Consider the following 14,454-nt stretch of genomic DNA (forward strand, 5'->3'; position numbering starts at 1 on the left):
AGTTTTCAAGGTCTTTTAGGACATTTTGCTTATCTTATCTAGCTTGGCTAGCTAGTTAGCTTTGTATGCCAATGTTTTGTTTCCTAACAGGTTCTTTTTTACTGCTAGAATCGAGTGACTTCAACAGGTCAAGAAAAATATTTCAAATTATCAGTCACATCACAGTTATCATCAGATCAGATTTGCTGGGCTTGGGTTCCCTCAATTCTATGTTTTGTTTAGTTATTGCTGCTATGCCAAAAAAACCCAACAAACCAGCCAACAAACCAGCCAACAACCAAATCACCATTCCAGCTCATGCAAATGAAGCTGGTGACTAAGATTCTTCCAGTTTAAACCTGTAACAAAGGGCGATCCACCTTCCAAACATTAGACTGCCTGTCTCTGTTCCTCTGAGTCATCTCTCGCTTCCTCCTCCCTCCAGACACAGCTGCCATGTAGGAATGCATCAAAGCAGTGCTTTAGGTAAGGGTTATGTGCTTTCATCCCATTCAACAGCTGGAGCAGGTTTTCCATCGTGTTTTGTGAAAATTAAGATACACTTCCACCCATATACTTGAGTTTTTTCCAGTCTAATATCTCCGAGCTGTTCAGTCATGCCGTGCTGGCTTCACTTTAAAACACATCTGGACGGTTACAATATCAACAGTGACTTTGGAAATGCAAAACAGAACTTCTGGAAATCAGCCTGGAATCTCAGACAAGAGTTATATTACAATAAAGCTAATTGTAACCTGCTGTATATGGGACCAGTCCCCAGAAAACTAAACACAGACTTTTGACCTGACGTCCTCCGTGCTATGCCCAGCCCAGCAACGGTTAAGTTTCCCTTTTTTGGCAGCCAGCTGGCTGTGGGGATGCTCAGTTATCTGTCGGTCACACCCATCGCTTGCAAAGAGATTATCACACAACACATGGCTGCCTGAAAAACGCATGAAAGATGGTCACAGGGTCGCACGTACACATGCTCAGACATACATGTGGATTAGCAGTTTCCCGAGCCGCTCTCCGGCAATCTTTCAATTACTGCTTCAACAGCGACTCTGCCTCACAATATGTTTGGATTTAAGTCACTTTGTGAAACACGGTCTCTTACATTCAGTGTACGTATGTTTCCGAGGTTTTGGGGAGGTTGTATTGAAAATAATACCCTTTCCCACTTGTGTGGTGAATGATACAAGCTGTTTATGGGGAGTTGAAAATGTTGCCAAAGAACGGGGTTAATTTATGTCTTGTAAGTTGGGTGCTAATAAAGAGCTGTGTGGTTCCCTTGCGAGTGTGTGTGTGATCCAACGATGTTTACAGCCGAGCAGTGGAAACTTTGTGATGTGGAGGACTGGGGGGGTCATGTGACCTGCTTTGTCCTCTTTCATTATCTGGCAGGAATGTTTGTTTTAATCCCTTCATTCCTCCCAAAAAGAGGGAGCAGGAGGGAGGGGTACCCCGGGGGGTAAGTGAGGGGGAGAGAGACAGAGAGAAAAAGAAGATGCAGAAAGACAGACTGGAAACACAAGAGAGTTAACGACAGTTTGACTAATGTGACAAAAAGGTAGTCTCAGAATTATTGAGCAAAGCAGTTGGTGCTGAAATGTAACAGAGGGACATAGTGACCTCACACACAACTGATGTGGTAATGTGTGTCAGACTGACACGAGAAATGTGCGAGATCATGAGATACATCAGTGGACTCCCCTGAACAAACACTTCAGGTTAGAATGCCCCTCCGACGACGCAGGTCGGCGTGACTTTTCAAAGTGAATGTGTGAGCCTGCATGGATGTGTCTCATCCAGTATTGTAAACACTGTTACATTCATTTACAGCCACAGTGAAGACACGGGCTGACCGGCTTCCTTTGAACAGCCATTATTCAAATAACATTTGATTACATATCAACAGGCAAATCTTCTAGTTATGGTGTTTATGAAACGTACAGTGAATATAAATTCAGTGTACTTTTAAAACAGAAGAGCATATGAAAAAAGAAGAAAACAAAAATGCTTGTTTAACATACAGTTCAGTGGACATTTGAATCCTTTCCAATTCATCCTATATAGTCTGCTGGGGGTCCGACTCCCGTCTCCCTCCTCACTGACTGAGCTCATCTAAGGACACACTCTCTGTCCTCACTGAGTTGCTCACTACAAATGCTTTTCACGTTAAACAAAAGGCGCAGAGGGACAATGTTTGCCATAATTTGTGTCCATTTTGTCCGGTGCGCCTAATATCTTGCATGGTCAATTCATGGGAGTCAGACATCAGGGTGAATCGAGGGCAATCGATGAAAAGATAATGAAGACACACAGGTTACTTTATCGATATTTTTTTTTTTGTGTGTCAGAACCGGAGGAGTAGACACTAATGTTTTGTGGGGATGTAAAACAGCAGCTGAAGGTGGACACAGCTGGGTGAGTTTCACTGTCTCCCCCACAGGACGACCGGAGACGACTGGTTGACGCAACAACATGTCAGAGTCGTTCGAAGTGTATCATTAATATATTTAGATTTTAACTTTACATCAGGTTGGTTTATAGACGTGATTCTCATATCAGTCCAACTGTTTAACCAACAACAGAACAATGTTATTTACAAACAGTGAGAAGAGACATACAGTACGTGTGAGTACGAGTTTTGTTTTTGATTTCTACATCTTGTTTTTCACCATAGAGAATATCCTTGGTTCAATAACTTTGCAAAGTAAAGCTGGTCTTACTGGTTTTCAAGCTAATTTCAGTTTCACTTTTTCATATTTGAAAGTAATGGCAGACAGTTCATTTTAATATGATATTTGGAAAGACAATATTTACAATAGGAAAGTATTAAAAATATGGAGCTAAAAATTAGAAAACCCACAATCCTTGTGGTCAGGCTCTGACGCAGCCATTATGTCCGTTTGACTCTATCAGATAACTCACACCTTCCTTTATGCTGTAGTTATAAAAATAAATTAATGACAACTGATACTCGCCGTTATCCTCCTCATAAATTCTTTTCTAAGCGGTCTCCTAAAACCTTTCACTCGGTGGGAACGTCCTCGTTTGACTTTTCTGGCCGCTTCAAATCAAATACCTGCTAGTTACAAGTTACAAAACAAACAGAGGTGTCTGAAAAGAAAAGAAGACGCCACACGTCACACTGATGTATCCAACCTGAATGAGATGGTGGTAAAATTCAACATCAACATTCCCTAGAAGTATAAGAGGTAAAAGGTGAAGTGAGGGGAACAGGATCAACATGCGCTGAACAATAACTTCAGAGGACGACGTTATGAAACCTGCTCTGTTTTCAGTTACACAACAGCAGTCCTGCACTGACCTGCTGAGGAAGCCAGGGAAGGACAGCCGCACGGGATATCCATAACGGATCATGCGCACCATCTCAAGCACACCAATGTACTGGAGCTGGGTGGACACATGAAAGCTGTCAAAAGTGTCTGGCTGACCGCTGGCATCGGGGCTCACGCACTCCACAAAGTGAGGAGTGCTTGCTTGCAGTTTGCTGATCATCTCTGACAGCGAGTTCTGGGAAAAAAATGGAGGAGAAGAGAAACAGCTGAAGGCACTCGTCAGTAATGTTCCATTCACTACAAGACACGGCACTAACACACCGTGTAACATTTACTGATTTACTATATTTAGAGTTGGAGTCAAAGGAGTATTCTGTTCTTGTACATCACGTACTGCAAAATGAAATAGAGGAAGAGTTCCTTTTGATGTTCTAACTTGATTTCAAGCGATATCACGCTGTCTTTGTCACAAAGTGGTCTGATTTTAGGGAGTGTTTTTTTATCTCTCTCTCTAGCTGAAACACAAAGGACTCTTTGCCTTTTCTTGAGTGTGTGTGTGTGTGTGCATGTGTTGTGTGTGGAGGGGGGCCATTTTTGAAACATCTAAGGTCACCCAGGCCTCGTTCATATCTGACAGAGCTCTGCTTTTTGGTATAATTGATCAGAAATAGACAAGTCCAGGTTCTGACATTAGAATGTGTCTGTACACACACACACACACACACACACTGTACACAGTACAGTTTGACCTGTGACTGCATTACACTCTGTTGCTCTACATGCACATGAACACGTACAACATTTCCCCAGCGGAGACCAGATGTGTAGCATTGTTGGCCAGTTTGGCTGTGACAGGCAGTTCCATTGTCCGCCTGTTTGCCTTACACGTGTGTGTGTGTGTGTGTGTGTCAGAGGGGTCAGGAGGGGTCAGTGTGTGGCTCTTCACAGGAAACGCTGCACAATGAAATCAAAGCTTTTTTACTAGAATACAAATAATACAAAAAAAAGGCTGAGGAACAAAGAACTGAGTTAATTATATGAATCGTGAATAACATCATTAATTCATAACCTGCACATGATCATTTGTGCTCAGATATGTGGCCATGGGATGAACCATGACCTGGATGAACTGTCTGATTGGCTCTTCTTCTCACACTCCACGCATCCCGTGCATAAAAGGATGAGGATGTTACAATTTGCATGTTAACTGTTTTAATTTTTGCGATCAAATTTCCATTTAAATACATTTACGTCAAGACGGCAGACGTCATGCCTTATTACTAAATGGAGACCTTCAAAGCCTCTACTGTTTCAGAAAGTACATTAAAAAAAAAACTCCCTAGATTACATTTATTATTATCTTCAAGTATCTCATCTTTAAACATATATTTTAATAGGATGTGACATGAATGTTGATACTGTGCTGTATATGTATGAATATAATACTATATATATAAATATATATATGTTGTAGAAACATAAATTCCATTGAAATGGAAAAGGACACTCTTGGAATCTTGACTACTCCTGCGGTTCACATCTAGCTGGAAATATTCCCACCTGCATAACTTACTTTTGTCAGTTTTAACAGAGTAAACGTGAATTCAAAGAAAGTGGAGCAGATGGGTGAAGTGACCTCTACCACAACGTCCCTGTGTTTTTATAGTATGAATTCTTGAAGTAATAGCAGAAGAAGTATTTCCTTTGTCCTTGTCTGATGAATCAAAAGTTCAAGTGATTCAAGATTGAAGAGAAAGTATGCCAACTTTGTCGGAAATAAAGTTTGCATTGATGAAATGACTAAATATACTTGATGCTGTAATCACTAAGGATGTACTATGACGGCAGACTACCACTAATTACCAGCTCAGTGATGTCAGCTGAATGCTTTTTGTTGACATGAATCGCAGATCAAATCCACATATGGTGTCAGACATAATCCTGAGTCATCCCTGTCCGTAGAACTGTCTACTTGTAATTGAGCGAATGCGGCCGCAGACTCAATTATTCAACACGTATGTACGCACAAGCAAACACTTTGTGTTTTTGGTACGTCACGGACTGACGTCACGTCTTGTGCACGACCGTACGTACGCTGCCAAACTGCTGGGTCTGCATCTTCAAGTGTCACTGCCGGCATTAACATTCCCACCAATCATGTGCCATGCACACTCAAGTGCGTGTGCACGGCACACAGTGGTTGTTGTTCATTGTTCATTCATTCATGTGAAGGGCTTCATGTTTGGCTTGGTACAGCATCGTTTTTCAGCCCACTTCTCTCCTTCCCTGCCATTCCCTGAGGGACTCGTCGACCACAAGCCCACAACTTTGATTGTGCAACACACTGGTTTCATTCAAGCCAAAGGTAAAGCCTCTCTGAACACATTTCAGCCTCCTTGCGTCACCGGCAGACACTCCAGTGCTTTCCTCTGACTGAAAAATATTGTTGCTTTACATGGTTATGAAATCCCAGTGTGCTGCATTCAGGTCCTGCTGGGAATTATTTGAATGTGTTTTGGGTAATAAAACAAAAAAAAAAACCATTTGGACGATATTAAATGATATGAGAACAAATGTTTGAAATACGGACACATCTAACTTGTACACTTAACTTTTATGTGACCATAAAAAAACAGATTACCATTAAATGAACAGGCTGGGTTTGTCTGTGTTGCCACAAGTAAATTTAATTAAATACCTGCCCAGAAAAATAAGAATCAATCTATCTTACTCGTAAAAACGTGGATGAGCATTAGCAAAGGACTTCCAGGGTTTTTTTAGCGTTTACAGGCTAAATTAAATTTTATTTTCATACATAATCAGGAGATAAAGTCTTTCCTGTGACTGAGCTGAATTGGACGAAACATAATGTAAAAATGTCACAGTAATTTCACGGCATAGTCATTGTCATGTTTAGATGCTCATGCGTCTTGAAAAGTCTCTTACCCTCAACTGGACGGCCACTGTTATTGGTCCACACCGCTCTAGTCTTTGGAGGAAGGAGCTCGAGCCTTTCTTTTTTAAGATCTGACAAAAGAGAAGAAGAAGAATTAAATGGCTTAACAAGAAGTGTAAAGATCATTTTAACGGTTGTCAACACTACAAAGAAATACATAATGAAAACAATGAATTAGTTGTTTGTTTGTTTGTTTGTTTTAACTATCAGTAGAAAGTCAGTATCTTAGGCTGAAAACCTGAACTGACTTCTTCTTTGAGTTGTTCGTAGCAGACGTGATAACTGCTACTCTATGGAACCACAACTTATCACAAGGTCATGCGACCTTTAACAAACCACATAAAGTTATTGAGAGAGATTAAAGAGTAACATTGTCTCATTTAGGACAGCTTTTTTTACATGGTTATATATTATAGTCTTCCTATTGTCCTGAAATGTCCCGCACAGGATGTGACATCACATTTTGTGTTTGTGGAAGTAATAAGGAAACTACATGTTAACTACAGTGTGTGTTTAAGTTGTTGTGCCACTAATGTCAGTCATTTTGATCGATTTGTTATCAATCAGAGCGCCTCCAATCTCCCCCGTGGCTGTGCCTGTGGCCAGCGGTCATCCCAGCTTTTGACCCCTAAGTGCTGACCTCTTGGGAGGAAAGCCCTGCAACGTCAGCATTCCTGTCGCCACCTCACATTCTTGGAAAGTGTGAAACTTTAACAATCTTTTTTTTTCCACTGACTAATTAATTCAACAGTGTTTGTTACTTTTATAAGTCAATGTATATAAATTGACGTCTGTCTCACTTCAATGATGTCGTAGAACTGTTCAGACTGAGGTCACTTTGACAAGCATCCAGTCCTGACCAGATTTAGACCACATGTGAGAAAGGGTCTGGGTTGGATTTGGGGAAAAAAACAACTGTTCACAGTGTCATAATAAAAGATATTGGTCAGACTTTATATGGAGAAAATGGAAGACTTTGTAATGTGAATGGAGCCTCAGTCTTTGCTTTAGGGACAGAAGACCGTCAGACATGACTGAAGCAGAGCAGCTACAGAGGAAAGTACTGGACAACACACTGTGAACTGTGTCTAGTACCTTGGTTAGGTCATGGTACCGACGAGGTTGTTGGAGGGCAGAGTTGGCAGTGACGAAGGAGGATGATGGCATCCTGTGGAGCAACAAGGCCGCTTTAGGCCCCCTTAGCCCGACGGGGCCCTGGGCTGCTGGCACCAGAGACCCAGTCTGAGTCAGTTTGGACTGGAAGAGCTGCTGCAGCAACACACTCTCACTAGCTGTGGGACACAAAGCACAAAGAGAAAGTCAGAAAAGGGGAGTAGAATGCAGCGAAGGCATTGGTGGAAACGGGGGTGGGGAAAATAACAAGAGGTGGGATGAGGAAAGGAAAGACAGAAGGAGGGAAAGACAAGGATGTAAACAAAGAGAGGCAGAGGGCAGTGTGTAGGAGAGGAGGGACAAGTCGGTTGCACGTAAACAATCAGTCAGACAACAAGAGTGGGCTGCCTGTGCCACTCGACAACACGTGGAGTGCTCCACGACAACAATGAGCTCATTCAGAAGGACAAACAACGTGTGTGTGTGTGTGTGTGTGTGAACGTGGGCCTTTGAAAAACTGAGAAAGAAAGATGGAGAGAGGCTCAGATGTAGGGATACTGCTCAAAACACAAAAATTAGAAACTAGATTCGAGGCTAATTGTTTGTTTCTACTCTAGAAGGGAGACAAGAAGGAACCACGTTCTGTGTTGGATGAAAAGGCAGGGGGGCATCTCCTCACTCAGTGGAAGGATAACAGCCAAGTGTGAGTGAAGGGCTAGCTTTGAGAAGATTAGCCTCATCATGGAAATTATAGCAATTAGCCTGCTGGACGAAGGGCTAGCCTGGCAGGAACACAACGGAGCCTGTGTTGCGCAAACCACAACACCCCACATCTGGCACCTTCTATAGACAATATACACACAGACGGTGCTGTTTGCTGCACATGGGATGAAACACACACTGAAAACAGAGGCACTCTGGGACAAAGAGCACTTCAGTGTGTTGTTGGTCTTTTCAGGAGAGTGAAGCTTTGTGACTACGGCTGCTCTGACGCCACAATGTGATTAAATATGTGTGTTATTAATTGTGTTCTTACACTTCATCGTAAACAGGAGATTCTGTGGAAGGAGGTCTTTGTTTCTGGAGAGCGATCCTGTGAGGTCATATGAAATCTGGAGAAGAAAAGAGAATTTCATTGGACTCGTAAAAAACAATTAGTCTGCAGCAAAATAAGAGTTTATTGACAAAATAATAATTATTAAATGTTTTTTTTTTCTGTCTCGTTTAAAGGTGTAGTCTGTACAAAATGTTTTGTTCAAAAAGTCTAAAACAATATCATCCTGACAATTTAGGCCACACTACAATGGCTTGTGAAAACAAAAATGAATCAAAAATTAGTTAACTAATTGAATGTAAATAATTAATAATGATATAATGATAAAAAAACAAATTTTATGTTTAATTAAAGAACATTCTAAAATTTTAAAAGTAATTTTTTAAAGTATTGAGTAGAAATGTTGTTGCAGTCTGCTAATATTCAATATTTCTGGTTGAAACACTGCCAGGACAAGACTGTTCTGATAAATGGAAATCCTGTTAGACCAGCAACTTACATTACTAAAATTTCAAGTTTGAAACCCCTAAATTAGAGATTCACAAAATCCATAAAAACAAACTTCATTTGTGAAAAACCCCAGGCTTTGTGGGCTTACAGGGACTTTTGATCAACACTGTATGTGTTGGTTGTCGGTCTTTCTTTACTTACACAGGTTTCACATCTACATACATCACTTCACATACAAACCTGTCCCGCGTAGTGGCTAATAACAAAGGCTGGCCCCTGATCTTTGGGTTGGGGGTTTCCATTGCCGTCCTTAGTTGTGAAAGAGAGACCGTGAGTGGGACTGGAGTCCAGCTGAGCCGACAGCCTCTTGTAAAGCGTCTGCTCTGTAGGTCGCAGACTCTGACACTCTTCATCTAACACACACAGCAGTCCCTGTGGCTTCTGTAGGAAAGGAAAAAGCCTAATATGTTTTTGATGTCAGTCATACCAAGACACTGACGTAAGGTAGAGGAGATATGTTCCACTTTCCCATTCATTATAATGAAACATATTTCTAAGGTGATGAGGAAATCTGTGGCTGTGTGTGAGGCATCTGCCAAAGCTCCACAGTGGCTTCTATTACATCATGCAAGATCAGCCTGGACTGGACTGGTCCAAACCAGAGTACCTGAAGAAAGAAGTCCAGAATGATTGGCTGGTTGCTGGGGGAGCGTGGGGTCTCCATGGCAATGCCCTCCTGCAGACACTCAGCCTGCTCCTGCTGGAATAGCACCTCAGAGACGTACTGCCTCAGCCGCTCATTGGTCATGTTCACGCACAGCTGGAATGCATGAAACACACACACAGATTAAAACACCCACCAACCTGTTAACACACACGTCAGTGCACACAGTGAAACTCCTCTGAGACACGGCGCTGAATGTTTGTTTTTAAAGCAAACAAATGCATGAATACAACCTCAAACACAACCCACTGTGGCACCAACAGAGAAGTCAATGAGGCATATATGAACTTCCTGACAACTCGTACAACACACTTGACCCCATCCTCATCAAAGGCTTAAGCAAAGACTTCCTCGTACAAGGAGTCCAGAGCCGTGAATGTGCGGTGGTGTTCAGTCAACCAATCACATCACATCACATCAGGTACACCAACATATGTTTACCCAAAGAATGAGGAGGTTCTCAGGTTTCACATTGAAAAGAAAAAAAACCCTCAAGACAGAGTACCGTATTTTCTATTGTGTCTCCTGTCAGACTGAGTGGAAAAATGCTGACGATGTGTTTAGCGTTGTTGTTGTCGTTGTCTGACGTTGTTAGCTTTAAGGTCACGTTTACATGGCCGGAAAATATGTTTATGTTGACAATGTTGCCGTCTAAGAAGTGCGTTATGAACTATTTATCACTTCTCGAACGTCGTCTCGTGGCTCAGACGGCTGTGGCCCCGCCCCTCTTCAATTGATGTTAGTTGTCAAGCCCATTCTTCATCGTCAGGTTAGTCTGGTCCATTAAAAGCTCACTCCCAGCAGGTGGTTGAATGACTTCGCTCATTAGCAAAGTGCTGAGCAGCTACAACGCACCCCTGACAAACACTACTTTAATTAACAGCACTAATGACCCTGATCATGCTGCGTATGTGAAGCGTGGCTGTCTGTGCATCTGCGAGTGTGTGGATACATGTGTGTACCGACATGTCAGGGCTTGTTTGTCACATATGTGCCACTTTTACAGTGAGAGATGACGGTGTTTGTTTATGGAGAACTCACTCCTACTGATGTCGCACTTCTCTGTGGGTTGTGACGAACGTGTTTGTTTTTGAGCAGATATTAATAGACAACTCAGTACAAACTGCAGATGAGCAGAAATAAAAGTATGGATGTGAGCACCGCCACTTCCTGTAATGTGACAATTTCTTTTGGTACTTTTTTTAGTATTAGTTATTATTAGTATTATATATACTACACTGGATGTAGCACCAAATTGTTCCCGGGGAAACATAAATACATCTTGCGCCATATAAGGCTGAATGAAAGTAAAACTTGATCTTTATATTTTTTATATGTTGGATATATATTTTACTTCTTCCACTGGGGCTGACAGTCATAACATGACAGATTTACGACAGGAAAGCTGAATAGAAGTGTACGTGTTGTACTCTGTCCACCGCATGGCTGAATAACACACACACACCGAGGTATCGACAGCGAGGCAGGGTTACAGTCTGAGCCACGGATACATTTACAACCTCAATGTGATGCCAGTCTACAGGGCAAATGTTACAAAAGCTAGAAAATTACCAAATATATTACCTAATTTAACAAAGTGTGCTTTACATATAATAAATATAAATATAGTAGCCCAGATAACTGAATAAGAGTATTTGATAACTGGCATCATAATGATCCTCTTGTCTCGTTTCTAGGCCACTAGCACTATTTTTTTTAGTGTTACGTAAAAATCCCCAAAAAATGATTTTCATAACCCGTCATTGACACATGATAAATGTAACTGGATGAAATGTTCCACCATTTGATGCATGACCCCCAAAGCACGCAGATTTGTGTGTTACATAAACACTTAAAGCACAGAGAATCCTTGTCTCTGTTTCCTCTGAGGACAGCAGAAAAAAATAACTCCACGGTCAGGCGCAGACACACACTGAAATCATTCATTTATGAAACTGAATGAAATAGAAATGAGCCCAAATATTTCAACAATCTGATTAGGTTTTTACTGCACCACACCCCATACAATGCAAAAGGATATTTATAAGACAGACCGATTTAAATGTCACTCGGACATTTGGGAAATGCACAAATACATGCTTGAACACAACAACAGGTTTATTGGAGGATTAAATGAAAAATAAATAAATAAATAATAATAACAATAATAACAATAATAATAATAAGAAGAAGAAGTCTTGCCTTACCTGCTCATATCCATTCTTCTGAAATTCTTCAAATCCAAAAATGTCCAAGATCCCTATTTCCAGAGACGGGTCACTAAAAGACAAATTGAAAGATAAATTATACATGAATACCCTTCACAGTACAATGAAATAATACAGTGAACCAATTAAACAATTAAAAGAACAGACACTCAAACACGATAATTATTTAAGAACAAACATGTTTTTTTTTTTTGTCTACGTGTAAAACATTTAATCTGCTTTTTACATGGAAGCAACTGAGTAGACAAAGAATTTTTTAACTGGAAAAATTAAGTCTTATGTGTACGATTAGCTATGAACAAATGACGATGTCATGATTATTCAGGACACTGTCCTAAATATAACAACAACAAAAAAAAACAAAACCTTTTTCTCAGTGCTGCTGAAACAGGATGCCAAATAACAGGAGTTACATGTATGTGTGAAGTGTGTGTGTGTGTGTGTGTGTGTGACATCTCCACATAGACAATGACCGTGAATCCACTCTTATTTAGTATTCATACGTTGCTTTCACACTTATAATGTACTTGTAATGTAAACTATGGCCTCTTCATCCACACTAACCTGGGTGTCAACATGAGTTCTGTCACTTCAGAGGCCGTGACTGTGTCTCTGCCCCAGTTTGATGACACACCAGCTTCATTACGTGTTTGTGATGAAAGCAATCAACGCTCTGTGCTTCCAAAGAAAATTCCTACTGATTCCAGTGTAAACAGCCCTAGGCACTTGTGTGGACAGAAAAACACACACACACGCGCACACACACACACACACACAGACAAACTGAGAGTTGTACCTAAAGCTGTCGTCCTGTCCCTGAAGATAGTCGTTGATACTGTTGACCAGATAGCTGAAGAGTCGTCCATAGATGGCTTTGGCCAGTTGGTCCCTGTACTGTTCTGACATTTGAACTGTGTGACGCCGAGTGATGACATCACCTACCATGGAAATGAGAGTGCAGTTCTTTGAAATTCTTTTAAAAAAAACATTTTACTTGACGTAAAATGCAACAACAAAAAAACCTCATTAAAACTTTTATTGAACTAATTTTTTTGTTTTCACTGACTCAAGTCTTACTTTGGATTTAAAAAATCTAAATCTAAATGATTGCTTAGATTTGCGACACTACATACGTTGAGCAAACCTTGAATGATTTGGGAGAAATCTGTGCAGAAACAGCTGCTGAATGTGCATGATTCTGTATTCAAGAAATAGAACAGCTCGGTGGGTTAGACATATTTGTATTCCATATTTACATGAAGGTACCTCTGATACATTCTTATTATGACAGTTTACTTTAAATTGGGGGGGTTTCCATCCATACTTGAATTACATTCAATGCTACACTATGAGAATGTTGTTGTTGTCTCCTTAGCATTGCCAGTATTCAATTTGTATTGCTTTAAATGTTCACCATAACCAGCGACATGAAATAAACGACAGACCATTCACAATTTCATTTGGTACAATGGAGAAACACACGCTTCCAACAACACAATATTTTTTCCAAGGAGTCCTACAGACCAGAAATACCAGGCCTCACCCGAGCCTTCATCCTAAAATGATCAAAATCAACATGGCTACAAACTACAGTATCACACACAGTAAATAACATGTGTGAGCTATTCTCATCAATAAACCCATGGTTCATTAACCATTATCGATCAAAGATATGTTAGAATAAACACAGAGGCCCAAAGGACGTCCATACCTTTGAAGTACTGGACATCAGATGTGAGGGCTGTGCTTAAATCACTGGAGGACACCTGCAGCAGCGCGGCCACTGTGGACAGAGACGCAGAAGAAGAAGAAGAAGAACACTGATCAGATCTGTGACGTCGTCCTGATCTATATGTGATTCCATATGTGAGGCTTAGTCATCAGTGATTTCTCAGCAGAGCACATGACAGGCACAGAGACCCTGAGTGCTGACGTCACCGACCAAAACATCACATCACCCTGACTGAGGAGCTCCTTCCTGCTCTGGCGCTGATGTCATTTGTTTACCGCAAGGAAAAGGTCAGAGGTCACAGGAGCATGTGCAGTGCTGGTATAATTATAGACAAATAGGAGGACAAAACACAGAGTGGAGAAGTGCTTCTGCTCTCCGAGGTTATACTAAGCAGGTAAATCAGGTTGCAGGTGGATGACTGTTATTTAGCTAACACTTGTAAATTACCAGATGAAGAGACACAAGAGAAGACGAATGGAGGAGGAGCTATGATGATGAGGTAAACAGGAAGAAATAATGTCATATTCTCTCTTCTTCTTCTTCTTCTTCTTCATCATCATCATCACCACTGACACAGGGTAAAAAAATGTGCCTCCTGTTGGCACCGGGACACTGACCTCTGTCCAACAGCTGCAGATCAGACGGCAGGGCTGTATCGGCTTCTGTCAACGCAGTGAAACGCAGGTCCCCGATATGGAGCACAGTGGAGAGCAGCGTAAACACTGAATCAATCTCCTGACACAGACAGACAGACGAAACTCACATTAATGTCATCAATGTTATTTAAAGGCACACCGTTAGAGACCGTAAGATTAGTGGGGAGTGGGCGGGGCCAATGGCCATCTGCTTACCAGTAATGTCACAATATGTATGAAAATTACGTGGGTATTTCTTTTTAACCAAACTATTAATT

General features: G+C 41.2%; 1 protein-coding gene across 1 annotated transcript in view; it reads right to left on the reverse strand.

The window, feature by feature from the left end:
* The window catches only part of myo16 (myosin XVI), a 73,358-nt gene that overhangs the window by 22,500 nt on the left and 36,404 nt on the right, over window positions 1-14,454 (reverse strand). The window contains exons 18-27 of the mRNA XM_025063610.1: window positions 14,159-14,276; window positions 13,521-13,592; window positions 12,606-12,747; window positions 11,789-11,861; window positions 9,525-9,677; window positions 9,098-9,298; window positions 8,390-8,465; window positions 7,336-7,532; window positions 6,231-6,311; window positions 3,314-3,519 (exon numbers count right to left, since the gene is read on the reverse strand). Of these exons, the coding sequence (XP_024919378.1) occupies window positions 3,314-3,519; window positions 6,231-6,311; window positions 7,336-7,532; window positions 8,390-8,465; window positions 9,098-9,298; window positions 9,525-9,677; window positions 11,789-11,861; window positions 12,606-12,747; window positions 13,521-13,592; window positions 14,159-14,276 (1,319 nt within the window). The remainder of the gene's footprint in view (window positions 1-3,313; window positions 3,520-6,230; window positions 6,312-7,335; window positions 7,533-8,389; window positions 8,466-9,097; window positions 9,299-9,524; window positions 9,678-11,788; window positions 11,862-12,605; window positions 12,748-13,520; window positions 13,593-14,158; window positions 14,277-14,454) is intronic.

This window comes from Cynoglossus semilaevis, chromosome 16 (genome assembly GCF_000523025.1).
Source record: "Cynoglossus semilaevis isolate Cse_v1.0 chromosome 16, Cse_v1.0, whole genome shotgun sequence".
Classification (NCBI taxonomy): domain Eukaryota; kingdom Metazoa; phylum Chordata; class Actinopteri; order Pleuronectiformes; family Cynoglossidae; genus Cynoglossus; species Cynoglossus semilaevis.